We start from the raw sequence: 19,696 nt of genomic DNA, 5'->3' as shown, positions 1-19,696 counted from the left end.
GCAACGGCCGCCAAGACCGCGCCCTAAGCTTAAGTATAGGACTTAAGCTGATCCAATACCCGCTTTACCCCCCCCCCCCTTTTTCCGCCGAAAAAAGACTAACCCCCAACCCCAATCACTCAGAACGTTAGAATAAGGTCTGGCAAGCTCTTTGTAGAAGAAAAAGTCAACCAGAATATTAGATTTGTTGAGATAATGAGACCAATTAGCGGCCCCACAGATAGCCCTTGTACGGGGCCGACACCTGTGCTAGGCGTCGAAGTGCAAAGTTGGCCATATCTCAGGAACCATTTGGATTTCTGCTCTAAGACTTGGTACGGTTTTATATCTTGACTGGTTTTATTGTATGAGCGGAAAAAAATCCAAGGTCAAGTTTGCTTAAGGTCGCATAACACAGTATTTATGGGCGACCCCCGTGGACATAAGTAGATCGGGCACAAAATAGGTCGTCGCAGTTCTTGAAAAGCCATAGAAATTTTTCTGTGCACGTCAGCGAGTCGGAAACTGTGGTGAACAGTAGAGGGATACGTAAGTTTTGAGACTGTATGAGTTGGGTTACGATGTTTGTTTGGCTGGGTAGAATTTCGCGCACGAATCCGGTTCCCGCTACTTCCGTGTGTCGGCTGCAGTATGGTGACCTCCGCTGGGGCTCATTTCAAAGTGTTCTTTCTGGGAAAACGAGACGACAAACTTCATCTCGTTTTCACATATGTTGTAGATTATACCCTCAACTCCAACATATCGAATTCTTGTTAATTACTTTTGCACCCTGATATATTTTTTGAGTCGTCGAACCACCTCACTTTGGGGTCCTTAACCATGTAAATCCCCATAGGCGAAAAACTGTGTTCTGCTACCCGTCGTACTTGCAACTGCGTGGTGTCTACGTGCCAAAACGTGGGAAATCGCACAGAGATTGTACGTTATAAGCACGTACAACTCACTTACCACTTGCGCAACGAACGATGCACGCGACCGGCTCACGGCCAGGCGTGGCGTGCAGACCACATACTTACACCTTAGCTTGCACAACCGTGCGAGAGACGTGCGTTGAGACGTACTCCCTCCCTGCTCTTACCAGTCCTTCCCCACGTTTTCGGAAATACGTGGCGGACGTGACCTCCAAAAAACGTACGGACAAAAAGCACGTACGGCGGGTTGTGCCCCTAGCTTAAACGGGCTGCTAACTTCAGCTCGGTCTTGCTGATGGGGCCTTGTGGACGGTTATAATTGTTACTTAATTCGAGGTAAGATATGGTCAGTGAGATGAGATCGGCCCTGTTGTGTTTTATAAGGTCACCTAATAGCGTTTGACGGTTCATTGCTTATGAGATCCTATACTGGTCTTCCCATAACTGTTGGTAGGTATAATTTGACAAGATGTTAATGTTTTGAAGGCATAATAGACAAGTAAGACACGTCCTAGTCACAAAGAGGTTTGATTAGAGGATGTAGTGCTAAAAGATGACAAAACAGGACAGCCCACGATACAGAGCTAGTGATGTCCATTTTTTGACGAGCATTAAAGTTGGGTATCACCGTCCTACACATGGTTTAGCGGTTTCTGTGTTTGTTCAGGCCTAGTTGACAGATCAGAATACATGCGTTACTGATAACAAGAGCCACCCGTGAGAGAGGGCCACGAGGAAATAAGTACCACATGATCGCCTCCCCCTTCCACGGAGATGTAAACAAACCGCCACTGATTACTAGAACAGAACCACTCACACTCACAGAACAGAGCAGAACCACCGCGACGATAATCACGCTCACGCAAATGCATGACATGTCTCTTTCTCCCTACATAACTTTAAACTAAGATATGCCCCATCTCATGTTTTCCCTGTAGCACCCAGCGTCCGTTAAGGGCCCCGGCCACCCAACTCACCAAGCGGCAAGCTTATACAAATCATCACATTCATCACACAATACGGCTAAGTAAAAGGAAGGCATACATGACATCTATACACCAGATATTTCTAAATACAATCCAAATCATATGAGTGACCAACTTACCTCCCCTTTTGTCAGTTGTTTTGTAACAAAAGATAATGTGCTGCATAGTTATTCTGCCATAGACGCACGGCACAAGCCACCACGTAGGTCACATGGGAGGGCACCCCGTGGCTGGCATGGGCCCGACGAACACGTGTCCCGGCGGAAGAGGCGGTACCCTCCAGATTGACGTGAACCCGACCTCACTACCCTTCCGGGACACCAAAACGTTCATCGCTGGGTCACTGCACCAAAACGTGGACGTATGGGAAAAACTAGCAAAATTCTTGGGACAAGGGCCTGGAAGTCCTTGTTTGGATAAAGAATAAAGTTCAGGATAAGAAATTATTCGCCCCGCGTTTGAGGGTAGCTTTAGAGGGCAGACGTAAAAGTCGGAACAGGTCATCGACCCGAATTGCCACCGAAGTGACACGTACACCGAGTAGCACGGAACAAAACTAAGTCGGTATGAACAGTGGCTTCTGCATAATAATAATCACAATAATCATAATCACGTGCATTCCAAAGTTGGAAGTCCCCGATGAAGGAGTGTCCGTTTGCGTTTTAATCACAGCTGGCACGTTTAAAGATCCACGAAACGCCAAATCTTTGACCCGTATTTCAACGGAACCGAGAAGTTTTTACCCGCAAGCACCAAACTACCGTAACTTGGTTGTATCTCCCTGTATGTCACAGAAGGTCGTTCAGCTCTTGATCTTTAAACAGATGTTATAGAATGGCTTATTCATACACCTATAGATGTCAACATTGCGGCGTTGGCCAGATACCTTGTTTCCTTGGAACCGATGACATAAAATGGATTACCCGAAACCCAACACTTATCTGGCCAGGCGCAGATTATTGCACAATATCAATGTAACATGTAGCATGCTTGAAATAAACTTTCTAATTTCAACTTTGTTAATTGTTTTGATATTTCTCTATGGTAATATTTAACTTGTGCGAGGTTATATGCATCTTACAAACGAGACGTTTAAATAATGCCGTAATTGCGCGCGCGTTCAGCTAAGGTTGTCGTTTGTCTAAAGTTCAATTTTAAAGCTGCGGTGGAATTTTGCGGTCCCCCTGTAATTAGAATCTATAACATTGCAAATTACACTAATTGGGTAACGTTATATTTCATTGCTGCATATGATCTGAGCATTTCCACACCGCCATGGACCATGTTACGAAGCGACATCCTTCCTGTTGGCCATGATCACCTTGGCGTACAGCCATGTGTACCTTTGGTCCGCTCAGAGAAGTCGCTATGGACGTAACAGTACAACATAAAAGCTCATATGATAATGGGGTTCACTCACACGCACAGACATAAGATTGTAGGGACTAATATGTTTTGCATTCCTTTTATGCGCGTATCTATATCGATGTACTTAAGGTGTACAGAAAAAGCACATACCTCAATGTTGCAGTTGTTTCCAATATCTTGGTATTTGTTGTCATCGGCAAATTACAGACGGTTTCACATGAACATTGTGATAGATTACAACAGACCGCATCTATGTATTTGATTCTACACAGGTGACAATTTTTCACTTTAATAATACAGACCTTGCTACCAATCCATATACAACACCATCTAAACCACACCATTAACAACATCATACTACACAGCACATCAAGGACAACGTGACGCGACACTACGACACTAGCACATACAGCCCGGAACATGACCATGACTTATCAAGCATACAATTCCTCAATCATCTCTATCAAGATACCAAATACATGTATAACAAAGACAAACGATATTACCGTCGCCATGGCAATGCTTTTTCATTGCCACGCTTTTTGTGTCTAGGACAGAGCCCAATCCTCTCCTTCCACTGCCAATATTCTCTCCAACCCCCTTGTACAAGTTGGAGTGGGGATTTTAAGTACTGTAATCAGCACAGATTTTGTGACATGTCAAAAGATTTGAACCCATGACCTCTGTTTTCTAGGTCTAACAACCTAAAGCATGTACCGAACACAGTGCTGGTACAGTACTTGAATGTGTTCCTGACACAGTCCGTAAAGGAAGGCCTCCCAGACACATTCCCGAAGGGTCCAGCCAGTGGACAGGCCAACCTCAGGGCACTGACAGGGTTTGAAATTAGCAATTACTATGCCTGTCAATCAGCTATTTTGGCTGAGTGCCACATGATGGGGCTATGAATGGGGGGATCTGAGCAGCCTGACGTGATAGCCAGGCCAGGTAGACAGGCCAGGTAGCCTGGCCTGGTAGACAGCCCAGCCTTTTAAGCGAACCCGATCGCTATTTAAACGGTCCTTATGATTTTCTGGCTGGCACTACGTATTACCTACCTGATTCCTTGGCAATAAACCTGGCGATGGCAACACTCTGACAGATCATGGTTCCGTCCACGTCCAGCACAGGCGCCTGGCCCATTGGCATTTCTAGCAAAATGAAAAAAGAATAACAATAATAAAAAGGAAACATGAGGTATTCAGAAATTCTGAGTTTGATTTAAACAAAAACGGCCACTTAAAACATCCGGTAGCGTGCCCGGACCACGTGATGAAAAATTTGAATGCTGCTCACGCTCGCACGCACGCACGCGCGCGCGCGCGCACACACACACACACACACACACACACACACACACACACACACACACACACACACACACACACACACACACACACACACACACACACACACACACACACACACACACACACACACACACACACACACACACACACACACACACACACACACACACACACCGCCATGAATAGGATGGTGCCCAGGCTACAATGACCTACTTGGCTTGTATTCCGGCCATCGCTCGAACTCTATGCGGACATCCTCGTAAGGCAGCCCGGCAGCCGCCAACATCAGCCTGGCGGGCTCCGCTCGACCCCGACCGTGGAAGTAGTACAACTTGTAGCTCGGCATCTTTACAAAATAGGACGATCGCTATTGTTTAGAAGATGTCTTAAAATCGTCTATCGAACCACAGCCCTCGTGCAGACAAGAGTGATGACTGATGTGGCAATGGGAGTAGATCCGAGCGGAACCATCTAAAAGCTTTGCAAGGGTTCTGGGGATAGATATTCTGGTACTAGTATACTCTAACGTTACCCTTCATGACCAACGCAGCGGCAACGCTACAATAGAGGTTGCTCTTTACAACAGCAATATTTCACAAACACAATCTGTGTTCAGAAGCCGTCAAAACGTCACGGTCACACCCTCCCCATGGGTCTGTCTGGTTTGGTAGATTCTAAATAAATTTTCGTTGACCGATCAGACTGCGACCTGCAGGTTGCGATAGAATGCTGAGTATGGAAATTACGGGGGCAAACCATTTGATGCTTTAATGGGTTGTATATTCGAGCGATAATTCGAAGAACTGAACCCTAGAAAAGGGTTCCGTGCAGTGATCAATTTTTTTTGTAGACATGCACTTTTTTTTAGATTTGATTTTATTCTAACTACTGAAACGAGCCCTGGAAATGTCGGAACACATCCAATCCCATATGTAGTGATCGGTCCAGCCACATTTGCGGTCATTTGCAGGTCACGGATGGTGTAACATTACATAAATACAACTGCGATGTACCGCTATCTCCGCTATTCTTCAAGCGGATGTGTGGTTTGATATATAATTGTCTTTGTCTTGGTTGAACGCCGTTTGTTTTCAAAACGTACGGAATCAAGCCAATACCACACATCTGCTTTGAAATTTATATCAATGAATTGCAAACAAAGTGCTACCAATATTTAGTCTTCGACATTCTGAAAGTGGTATTCCGTATACCAAATTCCCACAAAAAATATTTCATATCTCCGTCGTTAAAGCTTATGAATTGCATAATATTGTGCATAACTGTTATGCTATGATCTGTTTCGATTAACAATGATAATGACATATTTGCCATGATCCTATATTTAGGACGAACACATGTACAAGAGCTGACAATGCGAGCGTCTCACAAAACAAACCCGGGATATTTCAGTACCGAAAGGCGACGCACCCTCGAAATCAGTCACGATGCTCATTGATAAAAGTGTCATCACGGCCAATGAGGTACTAATATACTTTTAAAGCTAATTGTAGTTGTTGAACTATATGAATATGTTGCTTATCTTTTTAAACGATATTGACATATTATAATTGGAAATTTCGACACATTTCTTGTCACCTACTGACGTGAACAATTTACTATAATAAGTATACTGGTCGATTGCGGAAGTGTGTCTGCAGGAGTTTATTAAAGCTCGGAGTCTTTAAAAATGTACATCTTGTCATACGCTAACCAGTTGCAGTTTGACAACGAGTACAGATGAAACCCCAAAATCAATGCGCAGAATGCAAAGACATTGAGAGGGGGGTCAATATCAAGTTAAAAACGGGTGTCCAGATCCCAACCGGCTGTACACATGTACTTCTTCGAGACCGACCGAAGAGTCCAACTTATCTCAAAGCAGACGGTTGTTGATAATGTTTTCTTATTATTCGTCACAATTATCGTTTGAAGGGTTGTGTGTCGGACAAACGGACAGTCACCTAACCACCCAACATCTGCTTGGAAATCACAACCTTAAGCTTAATCCTCGCTGATAAGGCCGTACTAAGTACATTTTAGGGATGACATTCTCTGGGCAGCCCGAAAATTATACGATCGTTCAAAAATCTTAAGTTGCAAGGAAGGTTGTACAACTGACTGAAAACACTGTCTATCAAACAATGAACTCTTTATTTTTGGTATTCCACGTCTTCTTTTTGTTTGCCTTTGAAATTGATTTTGGCATTCTAGTATCAATTTTCAACTTGCGGTATATACTGTATAAAGATATCTATATATACTCTCATTTGCAGGCAACATTTTTTTTTTTGGAAACGGACGTGAATTAATGCGCACCTTATCCGTATAATCGACTTCGTCTGGCCCAATTTCTACCACTCGACCGAACTCAAGGTTGTTTCACGACTACACAACCAGGGTACAACATGTCGACAGGCCGGGGGATCTCGTGACGTAAGCCGCGGCCTTGATCCGTATACCTTAGGGCACGCTGATCTGGTTCTACGTACGTACCTCCTCCCGTTTTTGCTCTGTCATCGTGAATTCGCAAAACAGAGGCATCAGGGGTCAACCAGAATACAAGAATCTGTGAGGAAAGCCGCGCCTCAAGCATGTAAAAGAACCCACCAAATTTACCTAAAAGATGGGTCCTTTCAGGTGCGAGTGGAACACTTAAATCTGTTCAGTTGTACAACTTGTACTCTTCAGTACAACCCTGGTGTGTTACACCATGATATATATATAGACGGTTTACAGGGTAAATAATACAACAAAAACCGGCATAAGGTGTATATGGTGCATAGATGAAACGAAGGGGTGAGAGAGCTCTATCTAGCATTCAGTTTATCAACATTTTAAAAAATCCGTTAGACTCATGAAACGCGTTGAATGAAATAAAGGTGAAATTCAGAGGAATGGAGTATATGTGGGATATGAAAGAGTGCAGCTCTAAGAATAATGAAATGCAAGATTTGATCGTAGCAAGGAAAGTACGACCACCTGTATTATCATTATCATTATTATTGACATACAACACATCATGCAATTGTCAGAGAAAGCGATCGCGAAATTTACCAAGTTCACTCTATCTCTCAGCCCCTCTCTTAATCGCATTCTCTCTCACCCCCTTCTCTTCAGTCTCTCTCCGCCCCCCCCCCCCCTCTCTCTCTTCTATTTTGCGAAAACTCTTTCTTTCTTGTTGTTTAGTGAACCTCCCCGCGACCTGCTGCTTTCTGTACTTTATATAAGGAACCTGTAGGGCAGGTCCTCAGGGCGCCACCCAACACCGGCGCGAGACACACCGAGCCAGTGCACAGTCTGCTTCTGCCTCAGACAGTCGTGAGAACAACAACACTGACGGGATGGCACCGAAATACAGGTTAGAGAATTTTACTTACAATTCGTATAATACGGTATATGAAGATTCGACATGCAAATAAGCAACATTTAAGGAAAAATGAAACTCTATTGATAAGATATCGCTGTTATACCCGGAAGTAACTGTATCTTATCTAATCGAATTTTATTTGCCCTCGAATACTTACAATCCACTTTGATAATGCCGTGAATATATAGGTCATTTCTGTAACTCGGATTTGCTCCGTAGTGGTTGCAGACGATAGCTGTATGGCCGATTAACTCTTCTGGCCAATTTCTGCTATTTTTCGAGCAACCTATGCAGTGTTTAAGAGATTAACATTTTGTGAACACTGCTGGAATGGTATAGCAACACTTGGAGTTAAATATGCAGAGCGTAGCTATAGGGGGAATTGTCTTTTCTGGCTATATATTCAGTCGTTGTTGTGTGACCTGTGGATGATTGGTTGATAGATTGACGCATTAATTATACTAAAAGTCAAATCACATCACGTTGCCCTACTTGAAAACGTAGGACAATCAGTGCAGTGAATCAAAGGGAGGGGCTGTACCATTGCGGGCTTCCCTGCGGCAGTAATTGTAGCTTGATCTGCCGAGTGCCAAGCGTTATATTTGAGATACAAACTGCACTTGCTCAGTTCAGTCAAAGGGCCAAGCGTCTAGCTAAACGGGTTCTAATCATGCAGTAGTACCCACTATTATTTTTTGTACCATTTTTGTTACACGTGTAAAATATGTGTATAGACTTTAAATTATGTAAACTGTACCTCTGTTAAATGTTTTGTCCGACCCCTACCTCTTCCCTCATGACCTCAATGAAAAGCCTGCAGGCGTGTAGAACGCGTCGTTCTCTAAAATAAAATACGGCGCACGCTTAGGTGTAAGTAAACTAATTGTGATGCAGCAAAAAGACCTTAGACGTACATAAAGTTTATAGTTTTTTCTTCATATCTACAAGGTATTTTCAAAACAACCATGTAGACATTGTGTGCATTGCCCACCGTAAGTTTACATACCCTAAGTAGACTGGCCTTGAAGCAATGTCCAGGCGTAAATCACATGCCATGACAATGATCGTTGGCAATTGCAAGCAAGATCGCCACTTCGGTTTCTTATTTCTAGAAGGGAAAATGCATTATAGGGCTTAGCTATAACAGTGTTCACCATTTACTATTAAAAACAACGATTTAAGGTACTAGTATACAGTCCTCAAATATGAATAGTGACATAATTTTCAAAATGTTCGTCTATTAATAAATTGCCTCAACATTTACGAGTATAAATGGATTGAGATAACACCAAATTTTGCTGTGCAACACATTTCTTCGAAAGACAACGATATCAGAAAGGAAAAGTTCGAGATGGGCCGAAATTCAACACAGCAGGTCTTAAGAGACACGCGAGGGGTAATGCGAAATCGTGCGTTTGCTACCCGAGCCAATCACCGTGTCCGTCATGACGTCAGAAGACGTGACGTCATGGTGGCGCGGTTGCAGACGACTACCACCTGTGATTCCCCGTAAGTCCCTCGTGCCAAACGAATGTGGGCCAAGGTTGAAGGCCTCTATCCTGGGATCAGTTTGGTGATAGACACGGTCTGGTGGAGAGGAAACAAGTCTGCTGTGAAATTGCTAACCTTCAAGCAGATATTGGGAGACCGAACGTCGTTACGTTTTCCTACTAGCCTAATCCTAGCTTCCCTTTTCGTGTTGTACAAACCTCAGCCGATACAACCACCCCTACGCAATATGAAAGTGACCTTAATGAAAAATGGAGGTATTGTTTTGCGTGTGTGTGTGTTATGTGTGCGCTTGTGTGTGTGTGTGTGTATGTGTGTGTGTCTGTGCACTGTGTCTGTCTGTGTCTGTGTGTCTGCGTGTGTGTGTGTGTGTGTGTGTGTGTGTGTGTGTGTTTGTGTGTGTGTGTGTGTGTGTGTCTGTGTGTGTGTCTCATATTTGTAGCCAGCATAACTTAAGAACATCTTGATGGTAAAAGATACCTGTTGAAATGTAATATAAATCAGTTGTGAAAAGTTTGGTTCCAAGTAGGTATTGCTGAGATATGACAAGAATATTCGTACCATTAGGTTGGTGTACTTTAACATCCGGGGGAGAGCCGAGCTGACCCGGCTGCTGTTCGCAGCGGCAGACCTACAGTACGAGGACCAGCGCTTCGAGTTCAGCTCGGACCAATGGAAGGAGCTCAAGCCAAGTGAGTACATGTACTCTCATACCACACTGATTAGACCGGTTCATTAAAATCAATGCTAAAACACACACCTTCCATACCCGCAAATCCAATTAAAACAGTTTATCTGGAGATGTTTTGCTTTCAATTGCAAGCGAACTCGTTCGTTGGGAAATAAAAAAAATGCCATTATCAAATGGGAATTATTAACGAGCTGAAGAGGATAGGAGACATGGAAGGAAAGAAAAGGATTAAATAGATTACAGACGATTTGATTTCTTCAAAGGATAAAGTCAGGCCACCGGTGGCAAATCTATAGGATATAGCTTTGGCCCTTTGGAAAGTGACATACATTTTCTTGGAGGTTAGTCAAAAATTGTCATTTTCCCTCACTCAACAGACACATGATAACGATAAAAACGTTTCACTTCTCCGCCCACAGAGACTCCCATGGGCCAGCTGCCGCTTCTGTACGTTGATGACGTCCCCCTCTGCCAGAGTACGACTATCGCTCGGTACGTCGCCAGGACAACAGGTGAATAAAGCAGAAAAAAACATAATTTTTTTAGTGAAAGTAACTAATGATTCCTTACATTCAGTGACCGATGGAAAAATACACTTGAAAGGTATCTTACTCGTAAATCAAGTAGTTCTTGACAGTAACGAAGTTGGTGTTTCTCATTTGTACGTTAATGATAGAGGCTCAACGGTTCAGATGTGATGGAAGCAATTAGTCCCTGGCTCCAGTAGAGTTAGTGAACTGCTGTCCGGATGGTACCCAGGCTATGACTACTGGTTATGTATTCAAGAAAGAACCTACCGGCTGCGCGACGGTGTGTATACATATTGGCCTCAATCAATCACCATTCCTAAGCTTTGGGAAAATGACAGCTCAGAGACGGTACTAGACCGGTTTCGACTGCATTCGTCTTTCTCGAGAATCTTCAACCGATCACATTCGCTCCGTGGCACGTGATCGTATCTCAAGAAAGACATTTTTACAAGTTGAATGCATTCAGATTTAGAGAATCAAGTCTATTTTCATACATAGAGCATCACCCGTGGTGGAGTGACGGGTATCGCGGGGGTACTTCTCAGTGTTTTCGGGGGTTGGTTACGGTGTCGCTTTGTCACCAGGTCCGGGATGATTTAACTGCGGTTTAGTCCCAACCGTGCCCCAAAATGGCCCGGTGGCCGCAGGGTGCTCATCGGGGCCGCGTAGGGGTCACTCCCGAAAGTACAACAAACCAGCCCGTGAACTACTTGGCGGGCCCGTTTTCCTAAAAGTCACGGTAGCATAATTGTAATTTCCACTTTGCCACTAGGTCTGGCCGGAAAGACTCCTCTGGACGAGGCTAAAGCAGACATGATTGTAGACGGACTGGACGATCTGGCAAAGAAACTGCTGGCAGTGTTCAATGAGAAAGACGAGGAAAAGAAGGTCAGTCTGTTCGTGAACCTGTATGTACTCTCTTTAAAACCGTAGGTATGAGTCGGACTGGTATCGAACTCACGACCTACCGAATGCAAGGCTTACCCCATCCACTTGGTCATTGCACACGTTAATAAGCCACCAGATAAGACCCTTTTATCATGTTTTGGCATGATAGGAAACAATTATGAGATATAAGTGCTGTAAATATAACATTAGTTTTGGTTTTCTAAATCCAAGTTTCTTCCTACCAACAGTGGATGCCCATCTATAATACTCGATTTCGAACATCTGTTTTTTCAGGCGGAGCTCCAGAAGGAGTTGGCAGGAGGGTTCCTGCCACAGTTCCTCGGGAACTACGAGAAGTTAGCCAGCGCGGAGGGATTCTTCGTCGGTGGTTCGGTTCGTAATCAACCTTATTCTGCTTGTGCAAAGAACGAGGCTAAAATCCATTATAGCAGAGATAACATACACAAAGATACGATGTATCATATTTTAGGCTTTTGCGCCATTAGCGTTTGCATAGCGTATCTGATATTTATGAATAAACAAACCAATATGACGAACTCTATGAGAATAGATAACGTAAAGGCAATGTCTTACGTAATCTTATAAACTTGATGTCCTTTCAATCTTTACAGCTGACCTGGGCCGACCTCGCGTTCTTCAACATGATTGGCTGGGTGACGCCCATGAACCCCGCCGTACTGGACGGGTTTTCCAACCTCGCCAAGGTCATGGACAACGTGCAGTCCCAACAGGGGGTCGCTAGGTGGCTCAAGGAGCGCCCGCAGACCAAAATGTAGCCAAAGTGCCGTTGTCAAGGCAACAGCTAAAAATAGTCGTTTGCCAGGATCTAACGCCGTACTAGTGTTTCCTTACCAAGGTACAGAGAAAAGCAGTTTTTAATTCCATTTTTTTGTATATTACATGTAGAACCATAGACTAACCTAACGGACAGATGAAGGCCTGCCTAATAATACCAGGTTGAATTTCTTACCAATCTACCACCAGTGTAACATAACCATTAAAACGGCTTACCATGTGTGACTTACAGCAAATGCCACGCGCTTTCCTACAGTAATTCCAATAAATCTGCCTAAACCTCTATGTGCTCAAATGGACTTTTTACATACTAGAGTGTGTTCGTCTTAAAGCAAGGGATTCATACATGATTACATTATATAGATTACATATATCGTTCTTGGTACCATCATTGGAGCACCCATTTGTATTTACCTTAGCTTGAATATTTGTTCACCATTATTATATTCTAACATTATTCAATTGCACCCCTTATTCAATTGCACAATTCCCCGTAATGAAATTGATAGAGACAGCTAAAAACGGGCTTTGCCTATGTTAAGAAAATTCCTTTATTAAGAAATATCCCTGCACAATTCCCCATAATGACATTGATGGAGAAAGCTCACAACTGGCTTTGCCTACGTTATAAGATGATTCCTTTAGTCGGAACTATCCATTGACTCCAGCCCTGCCCTCAGATCCCGCGCCAGTTGGAGATGGAAGGCGTGCACGGGCATTTCCGGTCCGGCGCGTACCGCCCCACGTTGAACGCAGTGGACTCCATGCCCCTCTGAACCCCCTCACACACCCTCGTGTCCTCCTGCTACACCTGGTCACTGCCCTGAAGGCTCTGGTCGATGAAGTTTGCCAACTGTAATTAAGAGGATGGGACAATTTTGTAAATGGTATCATGAGTTTTGGGTAAATACAGATGTTCTCGTGAATATGCACAAATGTCCATGAATATGACGCAGATCATTTTGATTTAAAAAATCTCGGGTTCCACTCGGCATGTCTGCCTTCAGTGTTGAAGAGTACATTCACAGTGTAGATGGAGTAATATTACACTGTTCATCTGATTCCAAATGGACATTCCAAATTCTGCACACTATCGATGACACAATGAAGAGCGTCGGGCGTGGCGTCGGGCTAGGCGTAACCGGTAGAGCGTTCGGCTCGGGATCTAGAGGTCCTGAGTTCGATCCCCGCCGTGCCCCCAACGATGTGCCCTTTGGGGCACTTTACATGACCTTCCTCACTTCACCCAGGTGTAAGAATGGGTACCTGACTTCGGTCGGGGAAGGTAAAAGACTGCCTTTACCTTCTGTCTGTACTGTGTGTCATTGTTAATATAAGTTACTAACTTGAGTGCAGTGCCAGATTGTCCTCGTCTGTCTAAAAGTACATAGAAAAAAAGATGAAGAGCGATTCCTCACAACCTCCGTAGACTAATGAAGGCAAGGAACATATACTGTACTTCACAAGAGAGCTAGAACTAAACCGCCCTTTACCATCCTACCTCTGTTTTGCTCATCTCGTTCTCGAATGTCTCTTTCAGGTAGAAGTCATAAATCATCAGAGAGCGGTCAGGCCCCAGGGGAAGCACGATGTTGATGTCCAACCAGGGACCATACCTGTTTATTGACAATGACAATGATCTTTATTGCATATTCTTGCCGAACATGGGCTAAATGCATTGAGTCATGTAACTAAGTAGAGGTGTAAAGAGGTTACATTTCGATATCATCTAAAATCTACAGTCTCTTCTCTCCTTTTAAAACTTGTCTAAACAAATTTACAGAGCTTTTCCGGTACGTTGTACTCTTTAGTCGACATACTGTAGTGAACATTTAAAACTTTTTTAAACATGCATATTTATGTGGTTGGTGTGGCGTAACTGGTAGAGCGTTGGGCTCGGAGTCAAGAGGTCCCGATCATGCACCAACGTTGGGAAAGGTGCTTTACACGGCTTTCCCTTTCAATGGAGCAACACCCACCGAGCGTCTTCGGTTAATGTGTCTAAATGTGTGCCAAAAACACGCTACGGATTTGGTGCGACAATGTCCCAACACTATCTGCACATTGACATTCACCAAGAACCGTTGTTTTTATAAAACAGGCAGATAAATGTCCAAGTACAACATCGACTAAGGCCATATTTTCTAAGAGCGCAAATCCTGCCCCCTCTCACAAGGTGTTTCTGATGGAACACGGATAAAGCGAGGGGTTAAAACCTCCTTGGATAAAGTTATTGAAATTATGTGTATCATGTGGTCCAGCTTGGACAATGAAATTTCGAGTTAAGCACATAAAGTGTTGAGATAAACACATAAAAAATCACGCCCGTACCTGTTAACCAGCAGGTTCGGATAGATACAGGAGTACACCGCCTTCGTCCCAATGCGCTGACGCTTTACACTATCATCGCCGTCTGCTTTGCCAATGCACTCCTAAAATTTGTATTCGTATCAGATACACGATTAGAAAGAAAGATAAATCTGATGTGATATGGACGTCACACGTACACAGATCGACCAGGGCCTCAAAAACCGTGAAAGACCTCAATGTACCCGGCTTTCTACAGATGAGGAGAACATTGGAAGGAGAAGAACTAAAAGAAGAACAGATCTAAATAGTATTCTTTGGCTCTAAATTCGTTCTTCGTTTATGTATCAAAAGTAAGCAACTTTTTTATTGAGCAAACATAGATTAACAAGTACAGACAAGATGGCAGTCAAGTTGTGTTAGCGTCGCCATCGGAAAAAAAAAACAGATTTTAACTAACAGTGGTGTAATGATGTCAAATTAATTAGTCATGTTGTCTAAAGCTACCTTTAATAACCGTATCTAGTCCTGGAGAAAGGTGTTCAATATGGAAGAAACGCCAAGGGAATCAATCGACTTACCTGCATGTTAAAAAGGTCTCCCACCTCTGTGCGGAAGGTACTGAGGTCAAGATTGGAGGACAGATCGCGGTGAACGTACTCCAGATGATACCCACCGTCTGATGCGTTATCCACGATCAGTTTCCAGTTACAACTGGCAGGAAAATACAGAAAAGGCAAATTAGATTTTTATATATATTGTATATAAATGCAAATGTCCGCTGATTCAAGTTCCGCCTACTGCTCCATTTTTTATTGTTACAATGTTAGCATTGATTTCTTTCTGTGTTTCAAGTGGCGATTGGGGCTATAAATTGGGGGAGGGGGGATTAGGAGCTCGTAAAAACTATATTTCTAAAAGACACACAGCTTTACTACTCTACTACTCCCACTATCGTACATCGAAAGGTGTGGCAAGGATTATAACATCTATAGTTCGGTATACAATACACTGTGTGTTTAGTTATTTGTTTAAACTTAAAATAAAATTTTATTTGAACATATTTTTTTAATGCCGCAAGTATCGAATTCTCGCCATGTACCAGTATAGAATCATAATATTCCTCGTCAATTGTGCAAATCAGTTATGTATGTGTACAAATAAATTACCTAACGATATAGTCCTCCCTTCTCAGCTACAAATGTCACATGTATGAGAGTTCATTGAAAACGATGCATTATGCAAGTTAGATCCTGACTTTCACAATGAGTATTTTCGTTTCTCACTGACCTTGGCGATTTTGCCTCAAGTCAGTTAGTGAAGGACAGCCGGAAAAGGTTAAATAGCAATATATTCTACAGACCACCAGTTAGACAGCATTTACAGGTCAGCGCTGCAAGTTTGAAGATCGCTGACGCTGTCAACAATTTTGTGTCACAGGTAGGACCATATTTACTGGCCAGATTGTAGTTGAGTCAGGCCGTACTTCACTGGCGGCAACTTCGGCGTACTTAAGGCGTAGTTTTTCAAAGTACGGCGTAGTTTTGCAAAGTTCGGCGTAGTTGGCCGAAGTACGGCGTAGTTGAGTTTTGACCGGAATAGAAAACCATAATCGTACGACCAATGATCGCGCAGTGTGAGTAGAGAGATGTTTCGTCATGTCAAACATATTTTCTGCCCACAGGCAGGAAACAACTCTCTGACTAGTAAACAAAAGGAGAAGCTCTTTGGGAACACATACTCCGTAGACCAACTCTTCGATCAAATGGACGCTAACAAAGATGGAGAGGTCTGTGATTTTCACCGTGGATTTTGCATACTTTGATTACATGCTTTATTATGTTTATTTTTTGTTTATTTTCAGCCAGAGACGACATACTATGGGCTTTAACCGATGTTTAAAGCAATTACCTAGTTCCGAGGTGTGTCTGGTTGAAGACAAAAGCTTGCTAGTATTGTTTTATTAACTTAAATGTTTGATTCTTCTTTAAAGCTGACCTTCCAGGAGGTTCATGAGTTCTTCACCAACAGAGGTTTCAGATGGATGACCCGGAGTATGGAAGAGAAGAGGCAGCGAGTCTCCGGTCTCAAGGAATACACCCTGAAGTACATGGATATCCTCGGAGTTCTCGGGAAGAAAGTGTACAACAAGGTACGCAGAGAAAACTAGGCAATTAACAGTCTAAAATCCTTGGAATAAATCATTATACGAATTGTACGAACGAACACTGTAAGTAGCTGGTTTGCTTTGAATCTGTCATTGCCTGAAATGTTTTGGGCTGATGCATGGATGGATGCAAACATTCAGCATTGTGTGTTGTTGTTCCTTTATGATTGCAATCAATGACAATGTTGGATAACCTTTTAAAATTTCTAATAACTAGACCGCAGCATGTCCGTGATAAAAGATACAAAAACCGGACCTTCTGCTGCAATACCATGGTCAGCCACCTGGAGGACTTAAGTCGACCCTGAACTCCAGCACTACAGTAGTCTTTAGCACTACACACATCTAATATCATCACAATCGATCGAGACGTACTTAGCTTTTCTCCGGATACACAAAAGTGACTCTCTTCCACCTTAGACTCACGACTACTATGAACAGTCAATTGATCGTTTAGTCTTGAACGAGTGTTAAATACACACATTGGCAATATACATGCATGTGCACGTGGTAGCTAGTGTATTGCATTCCAGTCAACATGACTATATGACATCCATCTTTCCCTGTCATCCAACTGACTGGAATCCATGGTTAACTTTGTCTCAGGTTGACGACGTGGAGAGGACCATTGGAGTGGACAGTGACTACGTGAAGACAACAGACTTTCAGCTAGAGGACGGGGATAAAATGTTTCTCTTTCAGGTAAACGTAGCAATACATCATTATTTGTCTTACCTTCACGGAAGGGAAACATAATATTTTGGCCAATTTCTTCTTCTTCCTTACGTTCCAAGTAAATAGCGTCAAAGACCTCGACCAGAAAGCTGTTACCGTACGTGGCCATGGGAGGTGTAGCAGACACCCTGTGATGTTCGATTTCATATGTAGCGAGTGGCAGGACAACCTGGAGTGGGTGGTCACTATATATATATGACTGTGAATGAGTAAGAATCATCTTCACTCGGTCTAACCTATTTTAGGTTAGACCGAGTGAATATAAACATTATGTATTTGCTTGCAAATACTGTTTTTCCAGTCAGCATTTTCGTCTCAACATAGCATGCTCAGTTGTCGTACCTACTGTCCTGATCTAGCGTAAGAGAACCCCTCTTTGGAGAATTTCCTATGAGACCATTGAAATATTTTCTCTGCATGGACAGCGAGGAGCCACCGGTGCTCGAGCGTTCCTGCGGACGTACATCGCAAAGAACGACATGAAGCCTACAAAATCCGCCACGTGCTGTTCGCTCCTTAGCCGAGAAAAGTTGCCAAGCCGGAGAGCCCAGCTAGTAACAATATCTAAGTTTGTGTGGAAGTGCATATGGCATGGCCTAGAATATCATCGGGATGGTTATGGAGAAAGATGATTGTATTTGAATCGATTTTCTCATTATTTCGGATATAACGACCCATGGCAACATATTGCACAAGTTATATACATTCTTATCGAAGGGTTCCTGTAGTGGCAATGAGAATTTAACAAGCGTTTTATGATCATGACCTTGCTGTTGGTGTTGTATTTCTGTTGTTTTATACGCTATTGCCGTTTTGTCACAGACGCTTGGGGAAAATAGCTTTCTTGAGTTTTTTTCATTTGATATTATTTGCTTTTATGGTTCAGTTATTGTTCTTATTTCATTATCTTAAGCGCATTTCCAAATATAGTTATACATATGTGATTGAAGTAGGTGTAAAAACAGTAGTATATATTCACACTTATCATTGTAATTTTGCTTTGCCAATATTTTTACTTTAAAAAAACTGCCATGCTCTTTAATCAAGTGTAGCAAGCGATAATGAACTATGTATCTTCTACCTGCACCTTGATTTACATGTTTGCCGTCTATTCGCTCAATCAGAAAGAAAACACCGCAGAAAAATCAGTAATTGGTGTATTTTTGCCAATTTTGGTGTTTGCAGTTTGTTTTGTGTTCAGACGCTGAGTTGTTGAGGTGGACACAATTATTTTCTCATGTATTCGAACTCATTTGGGATCTGTATAATCATGGTTGCCAAATTCGTTAAGAGAACTTTGAGATTGCTGTTCAACGGTCGCTTTGTAAAATCGCCTCGTGACGGCCAGACGTGGTACTACAGGTTACTGTGAATGAGTTGCGAAACGGTGCGTTTTTACTTGAATGAGGTTTAAACTTGTGTATTTTTTGTCCTACTAAACAATGTACATCGTTTGGCATATCACTTTCTGCGCAAGATATAGGCAGATGTACTGGAGTACCACGTGTCTGTTATGGGTCAGTGTACTAACAAAGAACCTACGTACATAAAGACCCAAGTTGTAACTTTACCGTTTCAAAAAGTAAGACAAAGTTTCAACTACCTACACTTTGTGCTTTGTAGCCATGTGTTGAATAAAAACTTTAAACGTGATGGTCAAGTTATGGGTTCAGTATATACGTCGACTAAGGTACTTACATTTAACAGCGCAAAGCTGTATGGAAAATTTAAGTCCCTGAACACGTCTGTGTTGACTACTCCTCTGAACTCCTCTGGTAAGGGCATTTACATTGCCTTATTGTCGTAGAAGACAGGAATTGCTAACATAGCACTGGAATATGAGGACTGGGTGATAGTTCATAAATTCAGAGAATGATTGACATAACAGGTGACTAGTTCAAACCACTCATACCTGGAAGGGTGCATGCTCTCGATACGTGTGATGAGTCTCTAACCGGAGCTAGGTACTCATTTACCCCTGAGCAAAGTCTAATCAAATCTAAACATCTGGGATTAGGTCGTGTGGCATAACTTCAGGAGGTTTGGCCTAGAAGCTGGAGATCCTGGGTTCATACTCATGCATGCTCCCGAACTTGTGGTCTTGGGAAAGG

At 42.9% G+C, this 19,696-nt stretch overlaps 4 protein-coding genes and 1 long non-coding RNA gene across 5 annotated transcripts in view; 3 read left to right on the top strand and 2 right to left on the bottom strand.

Moving 5' to 3' along the window:
* The window catches only part of LOC118411000 (hematopoietic prostaglandin D synthase-like), a 51,483-nt gene extending 46,281 nt beyond the window's left edge, over window positions 1–5,202 (bottom strand). The window contains exons 1-2 of the mRNA XM_035812993.1: window positions 4,789–5,202; window positions 4,324–4,416 (exon numbers count right to left, since the gene is read on the bottom strand). Of these exons, the coding sequence (XP_035668886.1) occupies window positions 4,324–4,416; window positions 4,789–4,921 (226 nt within the window). The 5' untranslated portion in view covers window positions 4,922–5,202. The remainder of the gene's footprint in view (window positions 1–4,323; window positions 4,417–4,788) is intronic.
* A 2,577-nt stretch (window positions 5,203–7,779) lies between these two features.
* Window positions 7,780–12,659, top strand: LOC118412113 (hematopoietic prostaglandin D synthase-like). Its single transcript, XM_035814754.1, has 6 exons — window positions 7,780–7,933; window positions 10,019–10,143; window positions 10,562–10,654; window positions 11,445–11,560; window positions 11,855–11,953; window positions 12,193–12,659. Exons 1-6 carry the CDS (start codon window positions 7,917–7,919, stop codon window positions 12,355–12,357), a joined length of 615 nt encoding a protein of 204 aa, XP_035670647.1. The 5' UTR covers window positions 7,780–7,916; the 3' UTR covers window positions 12,358–12,659.
* A 148-nt stretch (window positions 12,660–12,807) lies between these two features.
* LOC118412116 (choline monooxygenase, chloroplastic-like) lies at window positions 12,808–15,419 on the bottom strand. Its single transcript, XM_035814756.1, has 4 exons — window positions 15,265–15,419; window positions 14,708–14,808; window positions 13,878–13,992; window positions 12,808–13,229 (listed from the first exon to the last, which is right to left on the bottom strand). Exons 1-4 carry the CDS (start codon window positions 15,268–15,270, stop codon window positions 13,182–13,184), a joined length of 270 nt encoding a protein of 89 aa, XP_035670649.1. The 5' UTR covers window positions 15,271–15,419; the 3' UTR covers window positions 12,808–13,181.
* Window positions 15,420–15,612: 193 nt separating this feature from the next.
* Window positions 15,613–17,147, top strand: LOC118412114. Its single transcript, XM_035814755.1, has 2 exons — window positions 15,613–16,472; window positions 16,677–17,147. The coding sequence occupies exons 1-2, from the start codon at window positions 16,332–16,334 to the stop codon at window positions 16,851–16,853; spliced, it is 318 nt and encodes a 105-aa protein (XP_035670648.1). The 5' UTR covers window positions 15,613–16,331; the 3' UTR covers window positions 16,854–17,147.
* Window positions 17,148–17,230: 83 nt separating this feature from the next.
* LOC118412117 lies at window positions 17,231–19,238 on the top strand. The gene is made up of 2 exons (XR_004830726.1): window positions 17,231–17,552; window positions 18,011–19,238. It is a non-coding gene; the product is annotated as an uncharacterized LOC118412117 (long non-coding RNA).
* The last annotated feature ends 458 nt before the right edge of the window (window positions 19,239–19,696 follow it).

This window comes from Branchiostoma floridae, chromosome 3 (assembly GCF_000003815.2).
Source record: "Branchiostoma floridae strain S238N-H82 chromosome 3, Bfl_VNyyK, whole genome shotgun sequence".
NCBI classification, from domain to species: Eukaryota; Metazoa; Chordata; class Leptocardii; order Amphioxiformes; family Branchiostomatidae; genus Branchiostoma; species Branchiostoma floridae.
The sequence above is the reverse complement of the archived record's forward strand: the minus strand, read 5'-3'. Positions and strand labels throughout refer to the sequence as shown.